Genomic DNA, 11,790 nt, shown 5'->3' on the forward strand with positions numbered 1-11,790 from the left:
TTATAAAATCTAGCATAACTTTTTTTTTCAGGGTTTGACCAAAATGGCTTTAGCTCTGTCGCCATTTCTCAAAATTTCATGCTAAGCCTCTAATATTTTTTATTTATTTACATTATTCTCTTAAAGTAATTTGTCCTTTTTTCTTTCTATTTGTTCTTTCCTCAGCTCAAACTGAACTTCACAGATTTTGGATCCGTCCTCGGAGAAACTACAACCCAACACAAAAGCAAGATTTATTGCTGAATGCCGTTTTTAAAACAGCGCCATGGCTGACTAACTGGCAGTGATTGGGTGGGTGCTGAAAAAGCAGGCAACAAGCTATGGATATGAGTGATCCAATTTCCAGCTCTAAATTAGGAACATTAAAACTCTCCATTCAGTCATGCGGGGAATGTGGCTGGTAACCAAACCAGCAACTCCAGACTGTCTGGCTCAGTGCACATCCTGGGATCACGTCTTCTAATGGCTTCTTGGCAGAAAATGGGAGGTTCACACCTCAAACCACAATCAGTGGCCATTTGCAGCTAACAAGACCTTACATCAATGTAATATAATCTCTCCTCTATCCACTGCTTCAATCTATCAGATATCCTCCTCTAAAATATCTCTCCTATGCTGAGCACATTTTTTTCTATCACTGTTTTGTTGCATATTCCAATGAGGAGGGTGGAAAAACTAAAGGAATCCATCATCTTTCAATCTTGAAGAAAGTGTCTGTTTCACTGTGGAATGGGAGGAACAGCAAGGGCTCTTCTGGGTGGGTTTGGCACCACCACCTCCTCCCTGGAGGTTGGAGGTCGTATAGGCTGGCCAAGCAACAATCCTTTGGATCTTAATCAAACTCTGCCATGGGGAATAGGAGGCAGCAGTGGATTCGTAGGTGCGGCCGCCATGAGTTTAGTTTTGGACAACTCGACTACACAGGAGTCTGTCACCAGAACTGTGATCAAGGAGAAAAACTGGCCGGCTCTCCTGATACTAGTTATCATTGCACTGACCGTCGGTGGGAACATTCTGGTGATTCTGGCAGTGTCACTGGAAAAAAAGCTTCAAAACGCAACCAACTTCTTTCTGAGGTCCCTGGCGGTAGCTGACATGCTGGTGGGCATCCTAGTCATGCCAATATCCCTCATCAATATCCTGTATGGTGAGTCATGCATGCACAAAAACATCCAAGATTAAACATTTCTTCATATTTATTACTTTAAGACCGATAATGCTTTTGCCATTGTTTTTGTGTGTGTGTTTGTTTGTACCATTAAGAAACTCTCATGAAACACAGGTTTTAATGAAACATTCAAAAAGTAGTTACTGGGTTGTCATCTTTGGTTGTCATCACACTCTGCCACACTTACAGACAAGTATATCCTAATTAACACGTTTCATTGAAGAAAAAATTATGATCAGACAAAGTGTTTCTTTACAGTGTCCTACTTTAATGGAGACAAATGTATGCCTATTAATCACTGCCAATATTTAACCGGTCTTCTCAGTGGATTTCTACCACTGATCTCCAACACACACCCACTCACCAGCTGCTGCCAGCACACTGTGACAAGTGTACTGTGATGATTTCAAATTATTTTCCAGAGCAATTACTTAAATGATTTTTGCTTCAGTGAGATGCAGCACACTGATGTGATACAAATTACTAGAGTTTCAGTGTATGTCAGCTTGATAACTGTAATATTATCCCAGCCAACCACCACTGTTTCTGCTCCATGGTTTCTGAGCTCAAGTTCTGTATGAACACTCACTTTAGTGCTATAAAAGAATGAATTTTGTTTTTAACATTTTTAATTTCAAAATAAAAGGGTCTATTTTCTTTTTCAGACTTAAATAAATAAAAATACAAAAAAAAGGTCTAATGAAGGAATATCAGCCATGTCTCCACCATAACACCTCAAAGGAGCCTTCCTGTAAATGTCACAATCATATAAGTGATCATGGAGCTCCTAGTGTGCAAGAAAACCCTTTTCACTTGTGTACACAAGCACATGTCAACCATTTTCTTGCTTCAGTGATTGTAATCATTGTCACTGTTGACATTCCTGACTACCAAGAGCTCAATTTTAGATACGTCAGCTTGTGGCTTTTTGCTGATCTTGATCCGAGTAACTTCTGTAGTCAGACAAAAAGGTCAGTTTTTATGTATATCAGAGAAAATATTGATTGTTATGTTTTACTAAATATTTTCTCAAGGTAAACTATATGCTTTTATTTCTTTTTGATCATTAAAGCTAAACATGTGTCAGCTAAGGGCTTATTATTGACTGATAAGTGGTCTGATCCTTTGCTTAGTTGGGTTCTTCATTTTCCATAACAGTAAGATAGCAACACTTGAAACTGACAGAGGGCTAACGCCAGAAGTCCAAAACAGTTGTTGGTCTCATGGTGGCAACACATGTCCTATTAAATAAATCCAATGGTTTAAAGCCACTTGGTAAATGTAGTGTTCACTATTTTATAGTCACCAAGAAGGCATGCATTATGTAGGGTAGTATCTCAGTGGGCTGCAACTGTTCAAGACTATCTAACAAGGTTGAGGCAGGTCCTCTGGACAGATTCAAGGTCAAGGTTTTCTTCATTGTCATTTGCATCTCACGTGGTACATGTCGTGAATTCTTCTTTGTTGAAACATTTCGTCTTTTATCCAAAAGTCTTCTTCAGTCTGAGGAGCTGCAACAAACTCAGTCTTATAAGCAGCTGCTCATAAGACTATTGCAGTTCCTCAGACTGAAGAACTCTTTTGGATAAAAGACGAAATGTTTCAACAACGAAGAATCTGTCTAGAGGCCCTGACTTAACCTTGTTAGATTTATCTACCTGGATTACTGAGCATGCATCAGGATATTTTAAACCACTTTGTTGGAGGCTACTTGTTGAGTAAAAATTCCAAGTAAAAGATCAAATTTTCCTATGTGCGTTACAAATGTTTGTGACCAAGCAACCAATAAGCCATGCAATTGCATTGCCCTAAACAATGCTTGAAGGCCATTTACTTTCATTGCCCATATTGTACCCACCTCAGTCCACTTTGCCCCCACTATGGCAACTGCCATTATGATTGAAAATTTGATCATTAAGCACTGTGGCATCATATGCTTTTAGTCAAAGAGTTCTTGTGCTTTGAGTCTGTTGTAATGCCTAATAGCCTGGACCTGGAGGTCAACTTTAATGTGGCCTGAACTGCAAGGTATACCTCCACAAATTTTGTATCAAAACATTTGGCTTGGCAGCTTGATGTGCACTATTACATTTAGTGACATTTCGAGTTACCATGGCGATGGACTTTGCTAACAAAGACACCATTTTTCTCATTGAAAAACACTGACAGAATGAACAGCCTCTAACTGCCTCAGTGAGGTCACATGACCCAGAGTGGAGCGGTATCTGAACAAAACTCAGTAAGTCATCGAACAAACTCTTCCTACCACCACATCGTTCTGGCTTGGCTGTAGGAGTTATGTTTTTTCATGAGATGCCTCTGAAGGCAGAATGTGAACATTTCACTCCTATTTTTCACCATTATAAAACTGACAACTTTTTGGTTCAGATCAAAATATGAGGAGTGTTTTAACTCGTCATATCTATGATGTAGAGATGTAAAAATGTGAAAAGTCACATGAGTGTGGTCCAATGTCTTGTCTCACTCACACTTTAAGAATTTCTTCTATAGACCATATAGTTTTCACACAGCAGCTGTTTTTTTGAAGCAGAATTTTGCCCCATCAGCCATTTTTCTTCATGCATCTGTCACATCTGTATTACTGTACCCTGCTCAAACACACACACACACCTCTGACTTGACTTCAAGAACACACATTTAGAAATACATGTAAACTTGGATGGTCTTTCTGTTAGCAACATATCTCATGAACAGCTTGTTGGATTTTGGTTGAAACTCACAGTAATCATCATGTGTATCTCTAGAACTGATTACCTTTTGGAGCCATTTTGATTCAATATGGCTGCCACAGCTACCTCAGAAATCACAAAATTGACTACAACTGAGTCATTCTTTATTGAGAAGAAATGTAGTATGGTTGTAGCTGAGAGCAAACCTCAACACATAGTACTGTCAAATCAAAATTTTAAAGTTGCCGCAACTTAGCATTCTCCATCAGATTTTCTCCAGAGACTTTAGTTTAGTATTCTTTGGCTAAATTTAACTTCTTTCTTGCTGCGTTTAACTGCTAGCTATGCTCTGCTGGTTTTAGCTTTTGTTCTGCTACTTTTAGCTTGTGCTCTGTTCAATCTAACTTGCATTTGCTAATTTTAACTTCTGTTCTGCTGATTTAACATTGACCACTCAGCTTTAGCCCCATCAGCTAATTTCAGCAGTCATTCAGCACTCAGTAGTCACATTGATTTATTTTTTTATTTTTTGTATAAAATACAATTTCTCTAGGTATTACTGATGAGGGGACAGCACTGTGGCACAGTTGGTAGAGCTGTTGCCTCTCAACGAGAAGGTTGCCGGTTCAAATTCCAACCTGGGACCTTTCTGGGTGGAGTTTGCATGTTCTCTCCGTGCATATGTGGGTTTTCTCCAGGTACTCCAGTTTCCTCCCACAGACCAAAAACATGCATGTTAGACTGATTGGTAACTCTAAATTGTCTCTAGGTGTGAGTGAGAGAGTGAATGGTTGTTTGTCTCTATGTGTCCCTGTGATGGACTGGAGGCGTGTCCAGGGTGACACCCGCTTCTCACACTGTGGTAGCTGGACATGGGCACCAGTGAACCCCTTGACCCAAAAAGGAAGAAGCGGGTAAAAGATAATGGACAGGTTATTGATAAGCCTAGAAGATATGGACATCCAGTAGGTTCAGACAAATTCACCCCTTTTTTTATTTCTTTCTCGCCTGCCCTTCATTTTTTTTGTATCCAAACTCTGCCAAACTTGGATCCCCAGCCAATCGCTCTGTAGCTGTCAAGAATCCCTCAGGAATACTAAGCAGGACAGGGAGGGTTGATTGCTGCTTAATGGGCCACGGATGGTCAGCAGACACACTCGCTCGCTCACTCTGTGTGTTTGTCAGTTCAAGCTGCAGCTACTGATTGCTCACTGTTGTAATCAGAGTTTTGCACAAACACAAACACACACACACGTTGGTCTTTCAGGTTCACAAATTGAGGCTGAAACAGGCCGAGACAAATAGGCAGTGTTGCTCTCAAGCATTCATTCGTACATCACCGAAGACCCTTAGAAAGACACACTTGAATAGAGTCGAATCTATACGTTGAGTGGTATCCATCATTTCGCTGCTAGATGAATGCATTGATTGGCGAGGGCAACTGACAGATGAGCCTGAGACACACATACTAAATACAGTCCCATTTCTGAAGGCTCCGACTCTATTTAACTTGACAATGAATAGTTCTGACTGTGGAAGCAGCAGTAAGCAATGTTCACAGTAACTGCAATCACATTAAAACATGAATGGCTTTTTTTTTTTTTTATCCTTTATTTATCCAGGTAGTCTCATTGAGCCACGAGAACTAATTTTCAAGAAAGACCTTTTTCGGGAGCAGATGGGGGTTAAGGGTCTTGCTCATGGGCGCAGAGTGGGGCGAATGAGAGTGGAGGCGGGTGTGGGTGCTTCACCTACCCCACCCACATTTTTGATGTTGTCGGTACCAGGGCTTGAACCGGCGATCTTCCGATCACAGGCCAACCTTCTCTAACCTCTGCGCCACCACTCCCACCACTGGTCAAGAATTAGTTGGTGCTTATTTTGTGTACTTTTATAGACTCCACACAAAGTGTACAAATATTCTGTTTGTCTTTTAGAAAAGACTAATCAAAACTGAAAGGTTTTAATAACCAACATTGGTGGATAATTAGTAATGACTCATTATATAAATAATGAGCTAAATGCTCCTGAATACAAATATTTAATCAAGTCAGTTTTTTTAATTACAAATTCTGAAAGTTTTGTTGTTGTTTTGTTGCCTCAAAAGTAAAGCATGACCTTATGTTGTAATCTATATCGTGCTCTAACAGTATCTGTATGCAGCATGTGTGATAGGGACAGAGTATAGAGAGGAGACGATCCCAAAGGAGGCAAAAGCTCCTGCAGTCTATAAGAGCACCTTTTTATTTTTATTAAAACCCTACGATTATGCAGCACGGTGGTGCAACTGGTAGAGCTGCTGCCTCTCAGTGAGCAGGTCGCTGGTTCAAATCCCGGTTCAGAGGCCTTTCTGGGTGGAGTTTGCATGTTCCCTCTGTGCATGCGTGGGTTTTCTCCGGGTGCTCCAGTTTCCTCCCACAGAACAAAAACATGCATGTTAGGCTGATTGGTAACTCTAAATTGTCCCTAGATGTGAGTGAGAGAGTGAATGGTTGTTTGTCTCGTTTGTCTCTATGTGTCCCTGTGATGGACTTGCAACCTGTCCAGGGTGTACCTCGCCCCTCGCACAGTGATTGCTGGATATGGGCACCGACGACCCCCGTGACCCAAAATGTAGGAAGTGGGTAAAAGATAATGGCTGAATGGATGGATGGATGAATGGCTACGATTATTGCTACTAATTATCTGTTTGATAAACTTATTGGAATTCATGTAACCTTTATTTATACAGGTTAGTCTCATTGAGTCACGAGGACTAATTTACAAGACAGACCTGTTTTAGACAAATCACAGATAAGATACACACAGCAACCTGTGCATGCACCAATGCATGTCTGCACTGATGTTACCATTGAACTTAACAATTGTTTAAAATCCTGTAGAGAGGTCAAACTCAACAGCTTCTGTTTCTGCTGCAAGGTATTCCAGGTTAAATGGTAAATGGACTGTACTTATATAGCGACTTTCTATCTTATCAAGATACTCAAGGTGCTTTACACTACAATCTGTGCCCTCATTTACTCATTCATACAGCACTCTACTAGATTTATACAATGAATAATCAGAGCTTTGTCACATGCATACACCGATGGGACACACATTGGAGGCAATGAGGGGTTTGGTGTCTTGCCCAGGGACACTTTGGCATATGACTGTTGGTGGAATCAAACCCCCAATTCTTGCAGTGGAGGACAACTGCTCCAACCACTCAGCTACAGCTGCCCCCTACAGGTTACAGGATCAGAGTAAGAAAATACCTTTTTCCCCAAGTTCAATCCGCAGTGAGGGGACGCTGCAGGTAATGATGTCCTGAGAGCTCACGCTGTAACTGCACTGACGACATGACATGTAGGAGGAGATGTATGAAGGCAACAGACTAAGGAGTGATGTAAAGATGAAAATGTATCAGTGAAAGAGTCTGCGTGAAGTTAATGATGACCAACTGACCGATGAGTACAGAGTGCAATGATGGATACGATAATTACAGCCAGCTATGAATCTTAGCACGCCATATAGAGAATAAAGTATAAAAGTTGTGGCTGCAGTGTGTCTTGACCACAAAGATATAGTATGACTAGAGACAGGACCGGACGATGAAAAGTTGAAGTCAGGAAATGCTTCCACTTGTCTGGCTGCAGTGTAGCATGTCCAAAATGGAAGATTTTCCTAAAATAAAAATACACTTCAAGTAAGGTTTTCAGGTGTTCATTTTTGATAAATAACATAAACCTTACCTTGCCTATATGTTCAAATAAACATTTTATTTCAATACATTTGGTTTCAATTAGTTATGTAAGGCTTATAAAAGCTTCATGTTATGCTGTGATGGACAATATAACAGCGTGTTTAAAAGATGGGAAGGTGTAAAAGTGTGACTTTAGTATCAATGGTACAATCTTATATTCTAGTGCTCAGATTCTGGTTTAAAAATATAACATGACAGCACCTAAAAATTAAACATTATAGCTTCAATTTTGGACAATGGAAGCTAATGAAGTTGCTTCATCCATCATTTATGTATATGGTCTTGACTGAGGGTATTTTGAACCATTAAAGTTAAGTATCCTGACTTGTTCCTGCTTCCAGCTCTGCAGTCACCTGTCTCTCATTAGTAATCAGCACACCTATTTGAATTCCTGAATGCTCCAGTACATATATGACCTGGCTTCTGTCTGTCAGGGCCTCTGGTTCCTATATATTTTTTAGTTTCTGCACATTACATATGCTGCCTAAAGTATTTGTTCAGTTTGTTACTAGTTTCCCTTTTGTACCTGTGTCTTGCCTGCCTGCATTTGGGCCCATTTATGCACCTTTTTATATTATTTGCCATGTCTGAGTGCAGTAATACTTTTGTTAGTGACACTTTAGCAGGGCTAAAAAAGACCATCAAACAATTAAAGCTATGTGAGAGCCATGATTAAAAATTCCCAGCACACAGTATTTAGTTTGCTTTATTCAAAACAATAAAAAAATTCTAAGCTTCAACATTAATATGTAGCAGTGAAATGAGATCTTATTGTTTTTCATCCTGCTGTTTGTTAATGGAGGTGTTCATGCAGGCCAATGCAGTTCATACAGCTAAATTTACAATCATCATTTTCCACAAGATGTATAAACACAGTTTGCTGCTCTAATGAACTCTCATAATCTTCTAATATGACCAGCTGGTGTTTATAAATCGTGTTTGAAATGTCATGCGTAATTATTATTTGCAGCAATGCTAAATGCAAATCAAAAAGCATTGGAAAAAGTATTCGCAAACATTGATCATTAAACAAAAACATGTTTAAAAGCAGACGAACCTAAGAAATCAAATCTGGTTTTTAGAGATAATGAGAGAAAATCTTCGATATGTCTCCTTAAAGCATGACTTTCAGCAGAAATTTAAATTGTACCTATGGGATGATTGAACGTGTACGTGGTTACATGGTCCGAACCCCGCCTCGCGTGCTTCGGCAGCTCGTATGATTCTCCGCGGTGAACAACAGAGCTTGGAGCGCGCAGAGCCTGCAGAGCCTGCAGAGCCTTCAAATCCGGAGCATGGAGCCCAATCTCCAGGTCGGTTTCACAAAGAATCTTCCGCGGTGACCAGCGGAGCTCGGAGCTGGGGAGATGATACCCTTCACAGCCTGAGGGGGCTCTGAGGCTCCGATGGAGAGGATTCCGGGGGACCAGTGGAGCTCCATCTAGCTCGCTCTGAATTTTGTCGTCGTCCACCACGCACAAAAAATGCCTGCACTTCAGCATTACACCACAATGTTGTCATTATAGTTTTATAAATCTTTAAAATAATTCCAGTCACTCCTCGAGTTCAACTTATTACAAATGGCAGATCTTTTTGTAGAGAAAAGTTTCTCAAGTCAGCCAGTGACTCCACCCCCTGACTAATCAGTGACCAAAAGTGTTCTGACATCACGTTTTGGTGCCAGTTCGGCCCGCTTGGAACCGTTACTAGTGGAAAAGCCTTGGAACCGTGCTGAGTCGAATCAAACTGTGCTGTACCGTGACTGAATGTTACGTAAATGAACGTTACGTAACTAAAAAGGGGCAATAATGTGTTTCCAAAGTGGCAGTCTAATTGGAAAAACCAACTAGTTCTTGGCTTTTTAGAGTGGGTGGAACCAGTTAAGAACTTAATCTGGCACCAGCCCTCGAATTGCTTTAGCTAAAAGAGAAAAAAGAAAGAAAGAAAAGAAAAGGAAGAGGATACATTAATCTGGAGGAAGTTCACTCAGTTCTCACCTTTTACTGCCTGCAGAGCTTTAAGCACCCTTTCTTCAGCATTTGAGGAAATAGGAATTAGCTTTCAGTGTAGAGATTTTGTTCCATCTTGAGGGCTATCATTTGGTGGCAGGCCTCCAGCCCCCCTCCTACATTTTCAGATCAGAAGACACAAAAATTGCTGCAGTAACTGTAAACAGAGATCATCAGTTGGACACAACGCATCAAATCCAAAACACAACTAATTTCATCACCAGTTGACACAATCGATCTCCTTTAATGTATATATACAAACATTTTATTCACATCAACTTTTGTTTTAGATTTTTTTTTTTTCCTGTATGTTTTCACCTTTGAGTTTTGGGCACTGATCATTTTTTCAAAGTTGTTATGATATTTTAGATTATACTTATTGTCAAATCTGTCTTTAAAAGAATAATGTGATAATTCTGACTCATGGATCATCATTCAATTTGTTGCTTTAGATTTTAGTAGCCTTCTGTGGCTTTTAGCTTTCAGCTACTAATCTGCTACTGATAACTAGAATTATTCCACTTTTAGCTAGAGCTTTGCAACTTTTAATTTTTACATACTATTCTACTACTATAGCATTTAGCTAGCATTTACAGGTTTTTTCTGATTACGTATTGCTACTTTTCGTTAGCCTCTTGTTCATTGTTGATTTTAGCTAGTGTTTCACTTATTTTAGCTTCAACAACTATGTTTCAGCTATAATATTTAGAACTCAACAGGCACTTTTGCAGAAATGGTTATTTCTGTAGTTATTTGTTTATACTCAGGTGCTTTTTTAACCCCACATTCAAGTGAAATATTTTTTCTTTGTTTTCTCCACTGCTTTTTCAAACTTTGTTGCTCAATAATAACATCATCCAAGTTCTTTTTATATGATATGGGAAATATGTTTTTTTTTATCTGGGATTTTGATATGTTGTGCAAACAGGAACCCAACTTTCTATTTCATTTAATAATTATTAACTGATGCTGTTCTTTAATTAAAATATGTCTGATCTTACAGAGGATGAAGAACATGGAAATTTTCCTTCAACCTTTATTTAGACAGGTTAATCCCATGGAACCTTGAGGACTCATTTACAAGACAGACCTGATTTCAACAAAGAAAGATGACAACAATGGACAACAGTGACAACAATAGTCAGTTATAAAAAGGCATACAGATTTTTTTAATACGAAAAAAAAGATGGCCAAAAAAGTAACAAAAACTTAATTGTAAGGCAAATGTAGAAAACTATAAACAGGAACATGTCTGCGTTGGTCCTTGCTAGAAGTCCAACAGATTCTTAAAGCCACTTAGAGAGGTCAAGGTCGAGAGCTTCAAGTCTTTTTGCAAGATATTCCAGGAAACAGGAGCGGAGTAGGAGAAGGCCCTTTTGCCGAGTTCAGTCCGCACTGAGGGAACATTGCAGGTAATAATGTCCTGAGAGTGCACGCTGTAGCTGCACTCACGCAGAGACATGTAGGAGGAGATGTATGAAGGCATCAGACCAAGAAGTGATTTAAAGATGAAAATGTACCAGTGAGAGAGTCTGCGTGAAGTTAATGATGTCCAGTTAACCAGTGAATACAGGGCGCAGTGGTGGGTACGATAATCACAGCCAGTTATGAATTTTATCAATATAATATATAAATATTATTAATGGGTAACACAGACGGGCAGCACGGTGGCGCAACTGGTAGAACTGCTGCCTCTCAGCGAGCAGGTCCTTGGTTTAAACCCCAGTCCAGGGGCCTTTCTGGGTGGAGTTTGCGTGTTCTCTCTGTGCATGCGTGGGTTTTCTCCGGGTACTCCAGTTTCCTCCCACAGACCAAAAACATGCATGTTAGTCTGATTGGTAACTCTAAATTGTCCCTAGGTGTGAGTGAGAGCGTGAATGGTTGTTTGTCTTGTTTGTCTCTATGTGTCCCTGTGATGGACTTGTGACCCGTCCAGGGTGTACCCCGCCCCTCGCACAGTGATTGCTGGACATGAGCACCAGCGACCCCCGTGACCCAAACTGGAATAAACGGGTAAAGATAATGGATGGATGGATGGGTAACTCAGACATGTTTTTTGCTTTTGCTTTTGTATTTTTAAGGCTTTTTCTTGGCTCTTTGTGTGCATCATGATAATACCTTGAAGTGATATGTATACACACACACACACACACACACACACACACACACACACACACA

The 11,790-nt window shown here is 40.0% G+C and overlaps 1 protein-coding gene across 1 annotated transcript in view; it reads left to right on the forward strand.

The window, feature by feature from the left end:
* The first annotated feature begins 729 nt into the window (after positions 1–729).
* htr2cl1 (5-hydroxytryptamine (serotonin) receptor 2C, G protein-coupled-like 1) overlaps positions 730–11,790 on the forward strand; it is a 93,555-nt gene continuing 82,494 nt past the window's right edge. Inside the window, exon 1 of the mRNA XM_037688324.1 lies at positions 730–1,147. Coding sequence (XP_037544252.1) covers positions 730–1,147 — 418 coding nt within the window. The remainder of the gene's footprint in view (positions 1,148–11,790) is intronic.

The sequence above is a fragment of the Nematolebias whitei genome, chromosome 1, assembly GCF_014905685.2.
Source record: "Nematolebias whitei isolate Nwh7 chromosome 1, NemWhi1, whole genome shotgun sequence".
Lineage (NCBI taxonomy): Eukaryota > Metazoa > Chordata > Actinopteri > Cyprinodontiformes > Rivulidae > Nematolebias > Nematolebias whitei.